Source organism: Mustelus asterias, chromosome 18 (genome assembly GCF_964213995.1).
Source record: "Mustelus asterias chromosome 18, sMusAst1.hap1.1, whole genome shotgun sequence".
NCBI lineage: Eukaryota > Metazoa > Chordata > Chondrichthyes > Carcharhiniformes > Triakidae > Mustelus > Mustelus asterias.
Window position 1 is genome coordinate 27,530,359 of NC_135818.1, and position 16,067 is coordinate 27,546,425.

At 42.0% G+C, this 16,067-nt stretch overlaps 1 protein-coding gene across 2 annotated transcripts in view; it reads right to left on the reverse strand.

The window, feature by feature from the left end:
* The window catches only part of tmem62 (transmembrane protein 62), a 76,370-nt gene that overhangs the window by 46,321 nt on the left and 13,982 nt on the right, over positions 1 to 16,067 (reverse strand). For both annotated transcript variants that reach the window (XM_078233623.1, XM_078233624.1), the window contains exons 4-6: positions 15,027 to 15,072; positions 8,346 to 8,487; positions 6,417 to 6,541 (exon numbers count right to left, since the gene is read on the reverse strand). In XM_078233623.1, the coding sequence (XP_078089749.1) occupies positions 6,417 to 6,541; positions 8,346 to 8,487; positions 15,027 to 15,072 (313 nt within the window). The remainder of the gene's footprint in view (positions 1 to 6,416; positions 6,542 to 8,345; positions 8,488 to 15,026; positions 15,073 to 16,067) is intronic.

Below are 16,067 nucleotides of genomic sequence, written 5' to 3' on the forward strand. Positions count from 1 at the left end.
GGGCCTATTCACGCCAGAGTTTGACAGCTCCGGAACTCTGCGCATGCGCAGCAGTCCTGACCTGTCAGTCTCCCCGTTTGCTGACCAACTCGGAACCCCTGCAGTGTTGCCCCTCTAGCACTCCCACGGCCCCCACAACAATTCTCAGGCCAACCCCTAGCTGCCCCCCCCCCTCCCATGGGAGGGAGTGCCCCGATGTCCAGCCCCCTGCACCAGCAGTGGTGAACCCCTCCCCCAGGAAGCAGACTCCCCTCCCCCCCGACAGCAGACCATCACACCCCCTCCACCCAATCGCTGGCCCTAGGCCCCGACCACAATAGGTCCTGCCCCCTTGGCACTGCCCAATGCCTGGTGGGCAGTGCCAAGCTACCCCCTGGGTATGGGCACTTTGCCCCTTGACCTGTGCCAGGGGGAACAGGCTGGCACTGCCATGGTGCCCATGCCCCCCCCCCACCCCCCCGCCGCCCGACCCCCTGGTGGGCCCCCGATTGCCCCCCCTTCACTCCGGTGGGGTCTCCCTCTAGTTCCCCGAACATGGGGAGCTACTCTGAACCGCGCTGGAGTGAAGTACTCCTGGTGGGGTGGGAGATGCTATCGGACCCGGCAAGTTCCGTGCTGGACCCGATAATGACATGAAAAATAGTTTTAAAATACAGCAAAAGATTTAAATCACCTACCTCTCTTCCCACCTGTTTCCAGTGCGGTCCCAACTGCGACTGTTCCCTGGCTCTGGGAGACGCGCATGCATTGGGAACAGATGTGCGAATCCCGCGCAATGGCTGACACGGGATTCTCCCACCAGACCCGCCAGAAAATTTGTGGATCGCGATGGGAGAATCACCCCCTATAGACCCAAATTCACCTGTTCCTTGCAATCATGCTACACTTGACACATCATGGTTCAAATTACTCAGAAACCGGATCCCAAAATGTTGTTTTCTATCTCATTTGTATTTGAATTAATCAATATTAACGTTTTCCACAGTCTCCTAGGCAGTCTGTTTCACAGTCACAGTCAATCTCTCACTGCAATATCATTTCTGAAGATAAGCTTTGAATTTGTCTTCCTTTGTGTGGTCTGTGTCCTCTGCCTTGACTGTTCTGATGTGGAGATGCCGGCGTTGGACTGGGGTAAGCACAGTAAGAAGTCTCACAACACCAGGTTAAAGTCCAACAGGTTTATTTGGTAGCAAATACCATAAGCTTTCGGAGCGCTGCTCCTTCGTCAGATGGAGTGGATATCTGTTCTCCAACAGTGCACAGAGACACAGAAATCAAGTTACAGTTGGTAGCAAATACCATAACTTGATTTCTGTGTCTCTGTGCACTGTTGGAGAACAGATAGCCACTCCATCTGACGAAGGGGCAGCACTCCGAAAGCTTATGGTATTTGCTACCAAATAAACCTGTTGGACTTTAACCTGGTGTTGTGAGACTTCTTACTTGACTGTTCTGGACAGAGAGAAACAACTCGGTGTTCTCCATTCTCTATACCTTTCAGAATGATAAAATCAGCAATCATATCATCTCTCAACTTTCTCTATTTCAATGCGTGTGTTAATTTACACAATTATCATCATCTTGCCCTCTATTTTATAAGCATAGTACAGTGCGAAATCTGTGCAACTTTATTCTTAAAAGTGTTGGGAGATATATTCCTAACCTGCGAGTGCTCTCTGGTCACTGAAGAAGAGAGTTAATTCCTCATCTCTCACCCAAAACCTTGCCCACATAACAGCACTCATCCTAATTTAAATATAAATCATTGTGTGAAACTCTTGCACATCACGAGTCAGTATTACTTCTGATTAATGAATATAAAAGGGTTGCATTATGAAGATTCATTACACAGACAAGGCATGCATTTCCTCGAATATAAAAAACTAAGGGCTGATCTAATTGAGGTGTGTAAGACAATCAAAGAACAAAGAACAAGAACAAAGAACAGTACAGCACAGGAAACAGGCCCTTCGGCCCTCCAAGCCTGTGCCGCTCCTTGGTCCAACTAGACCAATCGTTTGTATCCCTCCATTCCCAGGCTGCTCATGTGACTATCCAGGTAAGTCTTAAACGATGTCAGCGTGCCTGCCTCCACCACCCTACTTGGCAGCGCATTCCAGGCCCCCACCACCCTCTGTGTAAAAAACGTCCCTCTGATGTCTGATCAAAGGATTCCAAAGGGTGGATAGGGAGAAACTATTTGCTCTGGAGAAGGGTTCCACTTCCCATCATGCACTGTATCTGACTGGGGAATATTTGATATTGACACTGGGTTTGGAGTTTCCTTGAACCAAGCTCAGATATTATACATGAAAATGCCCCCCATGGTAAGCTCCATTTGCTGATGTCAAGTTATGCTGAAGTATTCTTTCAACCTCGGTAGAATGCAGCTGAACATAAAGTGGATGTAAATCAGGACCAACATTCAGGGCCCCAGGAAATGACAGCCCTAAAATTTATAGTTTCACCGTATTTCACCATCATTCATGAACAATGGGCATGGCAGGTTTGAAATCTACAAACAAGTGAGTTTTTCAAGTTTTAATCTGACTTGTATCATAAACCTACATTCAAAAAAACAAAACATAGAGCTAATCTGCATGAGGACGGATTTTACTTCAAATGGTCAAACATTAAGACCGGAAAACAACTGTTTCCCAGTGAACTCAGGTAAATGTGATTTGACAATCAGAATGTAGTCAGTTTTGTGGTTGAAGCTAGTTTCTGGTGTGGTCAGTTCTGTGGACATGGGTTGGTTAATGGGTGTGGTCTGATTTGTGGCTGTGAGCAGAGTTAGGAGTCAGGATTTGATGGACGGACCTAAAAATTAGAAAAATGCCTGAGGATGTTGTTGTTACACGGGTAGATCTCGACAACATTTCCACAATCTTTCAAGCCACTTAATTTGTTTACCTCCATTCAATGTGTGTCTCAATGCAGATGCAGAAGAAATTCAAGGCCAGGGTGTCCAATCTCTGTTCATTTTAGAGCACAGAAACAAAGGTAAAATCTCACCTCCCCAATTTTACCGATTGAAGAGAAGTTTGGATATAAGCAATATCATCAGAAAGTCCTTGTTTCAACTACAACGGAGAGGCTTAGAAGTTATAGAACAATTTAAAAGAAAATGACTGTCTATGAACATGCCCTGCCTTTTACTGGCTAAAATTCCACACTCACGGTTTATGACACAAGAACATTAAATATGGAATGAGAGAAAGTATTCAGCAGTCAATGTATGAGCTTGCTAATTTCCACAGGCAATCATGACAGAATCGTCACCTTAACTGGACAATCTCCATTGCTGAATGCAGATTAGCTGCATTCCATAAATACAATTTCAGTGTTGGAATGAGAACTATTGCATTCCACTAGTTGGTTGATCTAGACTGCTGCATAATCATGTTCTGTGATTAGTCCATAGAATTTACAGCACACAAACAGGCCATTCAGGCCAGCAGGTCAATCCTGATGTTTATGATCCACACAAGCTTTTTTCCACCCTACTACATCTAATCCTTTCACCTTCTAAATTCAACGAGTTCTTTCTGAAATTTCAGCTTGCAGTGAATTCTTGGCATGGACAGCCCATGCTAGGACTGACATTAATTTACAGCTTGGTGGATCTGCCAAAATTTAACGAAGCACCTCCTCTATCACCGCGTGCTTCCTTCCACACATATCAATGCTAAAAAGGCTTGCTGCTGCTCTATTTATAACTACATTAATATTTTTGCACATATCGCTACATTCATCATTAGCAAACTCCCTCCACATTCCCCCCCCAAAATATCAGTGAGGAATTGTGTCGGTGGCTCCAGTCCGGACCCTGTTCACTTTTCCATGACCTTATCCACAATTACTTTTCTTTGCTATGTATTATTGTCAACTGGCTGAACCTACTTACCAAATCTATGAAACATAAAATGAACTTTTGTTATCACAGATTCATTATGGACCGTGATGGTGCCCTTCTCTACTTATATATAGCACATCTTTCACTTATCTCTATTAGTGTTGTGTACTCTTCATCCCTTATTCCTGCATCCTTTAGCAAAAGTTTTAACCCTTGGGAAGAGGGATGGACAAACTGCCAATGAAACTTTAACACAATTAGCTATTTGTCCTTGAAATTCCAATCTCCTAATAGCACTTCAATAGTATCCAGATTGTGTGAATTGTAGGTTCACGTATTTTCCAAGTACAATGGACTGATCCTTTCACATATCCAGTTTCATTTGCACTTTATTCAATCAATGGCCAGATAAATAGTAACAGCATTTTGTTGGACACTACATCAATGCTGATGAAATGATTGATTCTGGCTATCTTGGAGGGAATCACTACTCGTTTTGAAGACTTCAGGATGTCATCATTCCCAAATCTGAAGCTGCTGGAACTGTCAAATTCCTTCACTTTTCCAATCCTTATTACTTAAGGAGTCTTAGTAACATTCCAGTCAGTCTATTCCACACACAATAGATGTGCATCCACTAGTGCCAGACAGTTGAAGGACTCTGCAACCAACATTATCACTGGATTGAAACTTTTTGTAACTTTTGGGGACAGCACGTAGCACAATGGTTAGCACTGCTGCTTCACAGCTCCAGGGATCTGGGTTCGATTCCCGGCTTAGGTCACTGTCTGTGTGGAGTTTGCACATTCTCCTCGTGTCTGCGTGGGTTTCCTCCGGATGCTCCGGTTTCCTCCCACATTCCAAAGGTGTGCGGGTTAGGTTGATTGGCCATGCTTAAATTGCCCCTTAGTGTCCTGAGATGTGTAGGTTAGAGGGATTAGTGGGTAAAATATGGAGGATATGGGGGTAGAGCCTGGGTGGGATTGCGGTCAGTGCAGACTCGATGGGCCGAATGGCCTCTTTCTGTACTGTAAGGTTTCTATAATTCTATAAGGGAGTAATGCTATGAATGAGATGATAATGTCTCTTTAAGAAATGTTTTTATATCATGTTTCCTGTGAGGAGTATGTTTAAAATTCAGGTCTGGTTTACACAGTGCCGATTTGCCTTCAAACGAGGCGGCTTCTTGCTGAGAATGAAGGAGAATAATTGGTTTGGATAATGGGGTGTTTGTTTTATCTAAGTTAATCCATTTTTGTTTATTTTGTTTTTTTCACCTGGGGTGTCAGATTAGGGTGTCAGATTAGGGTTTTGATTAGGATGATTGATAGAGGCAGGATGATGTGAATGGGCAAAACTAAGCTTGCAGGGAAAACATCTTTAATTTTTAAACAATGAGCTTCAGCTTGGTCCTGAAAGAAGCAAGAGGTGTCTCTGTCTCTCTCTCTTTTTCTCCAAAGATGGTCAAAAGCTCTAGATCTGTTAGCAAGCACACACGCACAGACACGCACCCCTTGCTTCTTTCAGGATCAGGCAGGATACTCACTGTTTATCCGAACCAATTATTCTGCTGCATTCTCAGTATGAGCTACCTGGCTTTCAGACAAATCCGCACCAGAGCGGAATCTTAAACATACCGCTCACAAGGGACACAAAATAAATATATTTCTTAAAGGCACAGTATCATATGAGGAATTGACCTCCTCTCCTGGAATTATCTCTAGCATGTTGTGGTTGCTTTTTGTTGGGTTGAAATAGCCTGCTCTGCATTACAATCAAATACCTACAAGGTGCACCTCAGTGTTTGGTTAGTCTTGGGCTCCTGCATGTGGTGTTACAACAGAGCACCATAAACTTAGTCAGGAAATAAACAGAAAATGCTGTAAAATTTCAGCAGGTCTGACAGCATCTGTGGAGAAACAACAGAGCTAACATTTCAAGTTTGAATCATTCTGCTGTGATTGAAGAATCATACCGTCAATAAACATTGGTTCTGTTCTCTCTTCACAAATGCTGTTAACTAGTGTGTTGAAGAGATTAAAGGATTTGCAGGATAGATGGAGAGAAATGGTTTCCTATTGCAGAAGAGGCCAGAACGAGGGGCCTATCCTTAAACTCAGAGCCAGGCCTTTCAGAGGGGTTGGCATGAAGCACTTCTTCACACAAAGGATAGTGGAAATCTGGAACACTCTCCCCCAGTAACCTGTTGAGGTTGGGGGGGGGTCAAACTAAAATTTCAAACTGAGGTGGATAAGACCTTTACAAAAGCCAAATGCTGCAAATCTGAAATAAATACAAAAATTGTTGGAAACACAAGAGCTGAGAAGTTCTATGGAGAGAAAACATAGTAAATGGTTCAGGTCAACGGGCTTGTATCAGAATTGATAGATTTTTGATGGTTAAAGATATTAAGGGTGATGGGACCAAATTGGGTCCATTGAGTTAAGATACAGATCAGTGATGATCTAAATGAATGGTGGAACAGGTTCAAAGGCCAAATAACCTCCTCCAATTCTATGTTCCCATTTCAGCCTTGTAGCTTAAAAAGAAAAACTCTTACCTCATGACTTGCTGTATTCCAGGGGAGGCGGAGATAATAGTGGAGGTGGTGTAATGGCCAAGCCAAATGGTTTGATTACTGTAGACTGTTTCAGATGCTAGCTTTGACAATTCATCCATTTTATTCTGCAAAGCATTGGATATATTTATCGATGCTATAAGTTGCTAAATGTCCACTCATTCTCCCACCTTGTATTTTCCCCATTTTCCAGCAGCCTTCTTCTAACCCTACCCCTATATACAGCAGATTGATTTCCTGTAAGGTAAGCTGCTGTGTTCAATTAAGAGGATAGCACACATGGGCTGCAGTTATCTCTACAGTGGAATGATCTATACTGTTGGTATCTATGCACTAAAGAAAGAACTTTATTTGACATCCCAAAGGGCCTTACGTTCAATTTATTGGTTTTGATGTATCACTGATGTAATTTAAGGAAAAGTGGCAGCCAGTATGCGCAAAACCTTCCACAAACAGCAGTGTTTGAGGACCAAAGAAATCCCTCATTCCCTTATGGGATCTGTTACATTCATTTGAGGAGGCAAACGGGGCCTCGATTTAACATTTTATTTGAAAAACAGCACCACCGATAATGCAGCACTCCCTCAGTATTGCACTGCAACTGTCAGCCTGGATTGTATGTACGCTGGAGACTCGAATGGAAATTGGTCGATCACATAATCAACATCACTAAAACAGATCATCTGATGATAATCACATTGCTGTTTGTAGAAACGTGTGCAAATTTACCACCCATTTCCCAAATTATCAGTGACGACACTTTACAAACTACTTGCTTTCATATGTTTGGAGGCCACGAACGATATTATGCAATTTCTTTATCTCTATTCATTTAATACACATTTTCCATCCTCTTAATGCATTGCCTCTTTTTCTAGTTAGTAAATTATTTTGTAATAAAAATACAAAATGCTGGAAATAAGCTGATTGCAGACAAAAAGTGGGTTAATATGTCAGAAGGTTTGAGCTGGTCAGAGTGGAGTAGTCCACAGTAGCACTGAACAGAACAGATGGGTTGAAGTGTAAAAGTGAAGATGTCAAATGTGCTACAGATCTTTGAACTGGAAACTGCGGGCAGCCAACAGGCACACATGAAATGACCACAAACATAAATGAGGTGATGATCAGTTAATCTGTCTCTTAAGTGATGTTGGTTTCGGTCTGGAACTCCCGTGAAAGGGTGAAACCTAAAGGTAGACACCCTAATCATATTGAAAAAAAACCCACTAGGCTATGCTGTTGAGGTGCTGTAAAGTGCGTGAAGTTGGGATTAGGTTTATTAATCAGGGTATTTCTGTTTCAGCAAGCATAGACACAAAGGATGGAATGCCCTCCCTTCTGTGTATGGAAAATTTTCTCTTTCTCTAAATATTGAACAAGACACTGAGGAGAAATCCCCTTTTCTTCAAAATAGTTACGAAGATATTTAGATCCACTTGAACAAGCAGATGGTAATTCTATCAATGTTCCTGGTACAGGGGTTGAACTCATGCCCTCCTGACTCAGAGGTGAAGCTGCTTCCACTAGTCCCACATAGGCAGTAATGTAGTGGTTCTGGACAGATAATGTGGAGCACATGAGTTCAAATTTGAGAATTTGAATTCACTTACAAAGATCTGGAAGGAAGTAACTGACATCTGGAAAAGTGACGATGAAGCTGTTGGATTATCATTAAAAACACAGCCAATTCACTTATGTCCTTTAGGGAAGGAAACTGGCCACCCTTACCTGATCTGGCCTTTATGAGACTCATCCCATTCCAACATGCCTGGCTCTTAACTGCCTTCTGAAGTGGCAAAGGAGTCCAGCCCTGGTTGCCCTGAAGGTTGACCTTGCCAGTGACACACACATCCTGAGAGTTATATAAAAAAAAGGTTTAAATCTCTATAATGTGCGGAATTGTGTTCTTACCTGGTTCAAGAAGCCAAAGAAATTAAATGGTCTTTTGGGACCAGGACTCGGGGTGGCATCAGCACAGATGAAGGAGTAATTTCCAAAGTGAGTTTGATGTACATAGTGGAAGGAACCATCCTGACGATGGGCAGAATATTTCCTGTGAAATGACCATAAGTTTCAAAGTCACAAGTTTTATGGGTAAGTATTAAATACAAATCTAGCGTAGTTACTTTTACCTGCCTTCTTTAGTTCCAATCTCGAATCTTAAAAGCGAGTTATTATGAGTCAGAAGTTAAACATTCTGCCCACAAAGTGATTGTAATATTTATAAAGTGAGACAGAACAAGTCCAGTTCGAACAGATCAATTAGTTTACCAAGAGTAAGAAAGATAATGGAATCCTCACATAAAGGTGTGAAGATGTAATAGAAAAGTATGTAAAAATTGAAAGAAAATCAGCAATATTTTCTATTTTTGGTCCATTTGGTCAGAAAAATGGAAAGATAAATTATCTAAATGGAGAGAGACTTTGGGATGCTTCGATGTAGAGGGATCTCGGTGTCCTCGTGCACGAGTTGCAGAAAATTGGTATGCAAGTACTGCAGATACTAAGGAAAGCAAATGGAATTTTGGCATTTATAGCTAAAGGAATAGAGTATAAAAGTAAGGAAATGTTGCTGCAACTATACAAGGCATTGTGAGACTGCACCTGGAGTACTGTGTACAGTTTTGGTCCCCTTATTTGAGGAAGGATGTAGTGGCATTAGAGGCAGTTCATAGAAACATAGAAAATAGGAGCAGGAGGCCATTCGGTCCTTTGAGCCTGCTTTGCCAATCATTATCATCACAGCTGATCATCCAACTCAATAGCCTGATCCCGCTTTCCTCCACATATCCTTTGATCCCCTTCGTCCCAAGTTCTATATCTAACTGCTTCTTGAAAACATACAATGTTTTGGTCTCAACTACATTTTGTGGTAACGAATTCCACAAGCTAACCACTCTCTGAGTGAAGAAATTTCTCCTCATCTCTGTCCTTAATGGTCTACCCTCTATCCTCAAATTGGTTCTAGACACCCCCACCATCGGGAACATCCTTCTTGCATCGACCCTTTCTAGTCCTGTTTGAATGTTATAGGTTCCAATGAGATTCGCCCATCATTCTTCTGAACTCCAGCAAACACAATCCTAACTGACTCACTTTCTCCTCAGACTTCAGTCCTGCCATCCCAGGAGTCAATCTGGCAAAACCTCTCTGCACTCCCTCCAGAAGAAGAACATTGGTCCTCAGATAAGGAGACCAAAATTGCACACAATATTCCAGGTGTGACCTTATCAAAGCACTGTATAATTGCATCAAGACATCCCTGCTCCCCTCACTATGAAGACCAACATACCATTTGACTTTTTTTTGCCTGCTGCACCTGCATACTTACCTTCAGTGACTGGTGTAAGGACACCCAGGTCTCGTAGCACATTCCCCTCTCCTAATTTATGGCAGGATTGTAATCTGACTTCCCGTTTTTTGCTGCCAAAGTGGATAACCTCTCATTTATCCAAATTATACTGCCTCTGCTATTCATTTGCCCAGTCCTTCAACTTGTCCAAATTGCACTGAAGGATCTCTACATTCTCCTCACAGCTCACCCACCCATTCAGCTTTGTCTCATCTGCAAATTTGGTGATATTACATTTAGTTCCTCATCCAAATCATTTATATAGTGAGTAGCTGGGGTCCCAGCACTGATCCCTGCAGTACCCCACTAGTCACTGACTGCCATTTGGAAATGGACCCGTTTATTCCTACTCTGTTTTCTGTCTGCCAATCAGTTTTCCATCCATCTCAATACACTACCCCCAGTCCCATGCATTTTAATTTTACACGCTAATCTCTTATGTGGGACTTTGCCGAAACCACATCCGCTGGCTTCCCCTCATCAACTCTCCTAGTTACATCCTCAAAGAATTCCAGTAGATTTGTCAAGCATGATTTCCCTTTCATCAATCCAGTCCTGCCACTGTTATCCAAAGGTTTTGCTATAAAATCTTTGATAATGGATTCTAGAATTTTCCCCACTACCGGCATTAGGCTTACTGGTCTATAATTCTCTGTTTTCTCTCTACTTCCCTTTTTAAATAGTGGGGTTACATAAGCTACGCTCCAATCTGTAGGAACTGTTCCAGAGTCTATAAAATCGTGGAAAATAACCTTACATCCATTATTTCTGGGGCCATTTCCTTAAGTACTCTGAGATGTAGATTATCAGGCCCTGGGGATTTATCAGCCTTCAATTCCATCAGTTTCCCCAACACCATTTCTCTTCTAATACTGATTTCCTCAGTTCCTCCCTCTCACTAAGCCCTGTGTTCCCCAACATTTCTGGTCCTCCTTCATGAAGACAGAACCAAAGTATGCATTCAGTTGGTCAGCCATTTCTTTGTTCCCCATTATAAATACCCCTGTTTCTGATTTGTCTTCACCAATCTTTTTCTCGTCACATACCTATAGAAATTTTACAGTCAGTTTTTACGTTCCCTTACTTTCATACTCTATTTTCCCCTTCTTAATCAGTCCCTTGGTCCTCCTTTGCTGAATTCTTAACTGCCCCCAATCCTCAGGTCTGTTGATTTTCTTTGCCAATTTGTATGCCTCTCCCTTGGATCTAATACTATATTTAATTGCCCTTGAAAGCTACGATTTGGTCACCTTTCCAGTTTTACTTTTGTACCAGACAAGAACAAACAATTGTTGCAGTTACTCATGCACTCCTTGAACGTTTGCCATTGCCTATCCACCATCATCCCTTCAACTAACATTTCCCAATCATAGACAACTTGCATGTCATCTCATCATGGTTTCCTTTGTTAAGATTCAGCACTCTAGTCTCAGAATCAACCACGTCAATCTCCATCTTGATGAAAAATTCTATCATGTTATGTTCGCTCATCCCCAAGAGGTGTTGTACAACTAGACTACCAATTATTCCTTTCTTATTATGATATCCAGTCTAGAATGGCCTACTCTCTAGTTGGTTCCTCAACATATTGGTCCAGAAACCATCCTATATACACTCCAGGAATTCCTTCTCTTTGGTACTGTTCCTAATTTGATTTGTCCAATCTATACACAAATTAAAATCACCCATAATTATAGATGTTCCTTTATTGCATGCATCTCCAATTTCCTGTTTAATGTCATTCCCAACATCACCACTATAGTTTGGGGGTCTATATACAACCCCTACTAAGGTTTTTTGCCCTTTCTTAGCTCTTCCATATAGTTCAGAGAAGGTTCACTGGATTGATTTCAGGGCGCGAGAGGTTTGTTTTATGAAGAGAGATTGAGAAGTTTAGGCCTATATTCTCGAGTTTAGAAGAATGAGAGAGATCTAATTGGAGGTATACAAGATGGTAAAAGGTATTGACAAAGTAGATGTAGAATGGATGCTTCCTCTTGTGCAGCAAACTACAAGAGGTCATTGTTTTAGGAAAAGGGATAGCAGATTTAAAACAGGGATGAGGAGAAACTACTTCTCTCAAGGGTAGTGAACCAGTGGAATTCACTACCCCAGAGTGCGGTGGATGCCAGGAAATTGAGTAAATTTGAGGAGATGGACAGATTTTTAATTAGTAATGGGTTGAAGGATTATGGTGAAAGGGCAGGAAAGTAGCGTTGAGGCCGAGATGAGATCAGCCATGATTGTATTGAATGACAGAACAGGCTTGAGGGTCTGAATTTCCTACTCCTGCTATTAGTTCTCATGTCCAACCCCAAAGTCGCTGTGCTGACTGCAGACATTGAAAGAACAAAGAACAGTACAGCACAGGAAACAGGCCCTTCGGCCCTCCAAGCCTGTGCCGCTCCTTGGTCCAACTAGACCAATCGTTTGTATCCCTCCATTCCCAGGCTGCTCATGTGACTATCCAGGTAAGTCTTAAACGATGTCAGCGTGCCTGCCTCCATCACCCTACTTGGCTGCGCCTGTGAAGTTACCACACAGGCGCAGCCAGGCAAAAAGAATTAAAGGGCTGCACATTTAAATGCTCCAAAAAACATTTAGAGGGTATGTTGGCAGTTAACACACATTTGACCAACCTTCTGAATTCTCTGAAGTAATGAAAAGGGTAGACGAAGGTAATATATTTAGATGTCCAAAAGGCCTGTGATAAGGTATTGCATTTTTAAAAATTCTTTCATGGGATGCATGTGTCAGCGGCAAGGCCCGCATTTCTCATCCCTAATTGCCCATGAGAAGATAATGGCGAGCTGCATTCTTGAACTGCTGCAGCCCACACAGTACAAGTGCTGCTAGAAGGGAAGCTTCAGGATTCTGACCCAACAACAGTGAAGGAACGGCAATATAGTTCCCAGTCAGGATGGTGTGTGGCTTGGAGGGAAACTTCCAGGGGGTGTTCCTACCCATCTGCTGTTCTTGTCCCTCTAGGCAGTAGACGTTGTGGATTTTAAAGATGCATCGAAGAAGCCTTAGAATGTTGCTGCAGTGCATCTTGTGTACAATATATAGCAGCTGTGCACCAATTGAGATGTTGAATGTTTAAGGTGGCAGATGGCATGCTAATCTAGCAGGCTGCTTTGTCCTGGATTGTGTCGAGCTTCCTCAGTTTTGTTGCGAGCACACTCATCCAGTCAAGTGGAGAGTACACCTGACTTGTGCTTGTTGATAGTGGAGAAGCTTTGAAGCATCAGGAGGTGAGTTACTTGCCACAGAATTCTCAGCCTCTAAACTATTGTTGTAGTCACAGTATTTATAGTGTTTACATTAGAATCACACCTAAAGACAGAACATTGAATCTGTCGTCAGGGTAGCTGGATAGATAACAAGCTGGCTACAAAATGGAAAATAGAGAGTAGGTGTTAAGGGTAGCTACTAAGACTAGCAAAAGGTGGGAAGTTGTGTTCTAGGATCGGTTCTGGGACTACTGTTGTTCACCATTTTCAGAAACAATTTGGACCAGAAGTGAAAAGTACAAATTTCAACATTTGCAGACAACACCAAGTTGGGGGTGGCGTGGTTAATACAGAGAAATACTGCGACAAGAATGAACTTACAGAATGGTTGTGCAATTTGGATTATGAACTTCAATATAGACAAGTGAGAATTAGTATGTCTTGGTAAGAAGAATAAGGAACCCACACACTTCTTGGATGATAAGTATTGAAATTGGGTAGAGGAGCAGTGGGTACAAATACACAAAACTAAAAGTAGCAACATGGGTTAACAAGGTGATAAAAAAAGCAAGCTCTGGGGTTCAGCTCTAAGGGATAGAATTGAAAAGCAGCAAAGTTACGTTAAATATGTAGAACCTTGGTTAGAACAAACTTGGAGTGCTGTGAAGAGTTCCAGTCTCTATATTATAACAAGGATATATAGATAATGGAGAAAGCGCAATAAAAAAGGACTTACTAGAATTATACAAAAACTCAGAGCTCATACCAGCAGGAAAGATTGAATAGGCAGGTGTTCTTTCCTCCAAAGAGGCAGACAAACCTGGGGGTATGTGTACAAATCTTTGAAGATGATACAACAAGTCAAACAAAACAGTTAATAAAGCTGGGCTTTATAAATAGTGACAGAGTACAAAAGCAATGATGTTACACTGAACCTATATAAAACACAAGATCAGCCCCAAATGGAGTATTGTGTCCAAATCTGGGTGCCACACTTTAGGAACGAATGTTATTAAGAAAGCATTTGACAAAAGTACTACATAAAAGGCTAGTTAACAAAGCTTGAAGACAAAGAAAAGCTGTTCCCATTAGTTGACTGCAGGACACAGTTAAAGTTTTGGGAAAGAGATAGGAGGGGAGGAGAATGGAGAATTACAAAAAGGAAGATTTTTATGTGGCAAGTGTTATTGACCTGGAGCGCTCTATCCATGAGAGTGGAAGCAGAGACCATCAATGATTTTAGAATGAAATTGGATGCTCACTTAGTCACAGAGGTTTACAACATAGAAACAGGCCCTTCGGCCCAACTTGTCCATGTCGCCCAGCTTTTACCATTCAGCTTGTCCCAATTGCCCTCATTAGGCCCATATAAAATAAACTTGCAGCATTTAGAGGGATAGAGTGGGGAATGAGACTGACTGGATTACGGTACAGATGGCTGGCATGGACTCAATGGGTTGAAAAGCCTCCTTCTGTGCTGTTATGACTCGATGATACCCAAAGTCTAAAAGATGCATTCACAAGAAAGGTCAGAGAAATTTTATTCAAACCAGTTAAGTCAGAATTTCCAGTGGTATTTAAATTCCATCAAGCACACTCCTCCTCCACCATCCTTTCCCAACCTCCTTCTCATCTGCATTTGCATAACAAGATTTCCTTGCCATAAGCCTTTTATTTATTCTATCCTGAAAAGCAGTAATTTTGGGAGCCAGGGCAATATCCACAGCAAGCGAAAAAGCAAGCATACAGTCCTCTGCTGTTAGTCTTGTGCAGTTTCCAGCAGGCCGTCTGCAATCTGTGAGAACAGGTTGCGGGTGAAGTCACCAATGGCACTTGGTGAGCCAAGTGAGAAAATACCTCAGGCAAGTTTCACTCCAAGTCATCCAAAAAATTATGCTCGCTCATTTTTCCTGCCTTGGGTCAATTTCTTAGCTTGAAATACAGGAAATAAACTATACAGTTCAACACTACATGGTGTTAATCTTAGATAAACTTCAAGCACAATACCTGTAATAGTTATTGATACTGTCAAGTGATGGAATGTTGAAGGCATCTGTAATAAGAAAGAGAAAATGGCATCATGCTGGATGTGATAATAACTTGCATTTATATAGCAGTTTAATAAAGTAAAATGTCCCAAGTTTCTTCACAGGAGCATGATAAGACAACACTTGACAACATAAAGATAAATTAGAATTATTGCGCAAACACCTGGTCAAAGAGAGATTTTAAGAAGTGTCTTGAAGGAGGAGGGAGAGGTGTTTAGGAAAGGAAATCGAGAGCTTAGGACGGAGACAGTTGAATTACTGTCACATGGTATTGTGAAGGGAGTGAGGGATGCGCAAAAGATCTGAATTTAAGGACTACAGAGATCTTGGTGGATTATGGAGCTGGAGGATATTTCAGAATTAGAGATTTGAACAGAAAGATGAGAATTTTAAAATAGAGCTGCTGCCAAACACTATAATATTCAGATTCATGAGCATATCCTGAAAGGCTGCCTGCAATATTTCATTTCCAGTCAATACTGTCATATTTGAGTTACAACATCCATTTTGAGGAGGACTTCAATGGTTTCAAATGTGGCTGGTGACATGGAAGGTTATTGGGCAATACATCTTATATTTGTGTCCACGGACGTTTGAAAGTCAAATTGGGTTGTGGGAGAAATGAAAAAAAGGAGAGACCATTCGGAATATTAAAAATCTATTTCACTGGGGGTGCAGTATTAGCGGAGCAGGTCACTTTCAGGCCTCATGTCAATGTACAGTCTTACAGGGGCTGGTAAACTTCATTTCTCACAACACCCCTAATATGACCTTGGATCTGTAGCTCAGGCTCAGGGGAGTCCTATCCAGTGACACCAACTTTGGTGGCCCTCTGTAATAAGGGTGGATGGTAGTTCAATATAGATTTAAGAGTGTACAGGGGCAGAGGGACCTGGGACTCATGTGCATAGATCTTTGGCAGGACATATTGAAAGAGTAGTTAGGAAGACATGTGGATCTCAGGCTTCATAAACAGAGGTCTTGGCTCAGATCTTTCTGT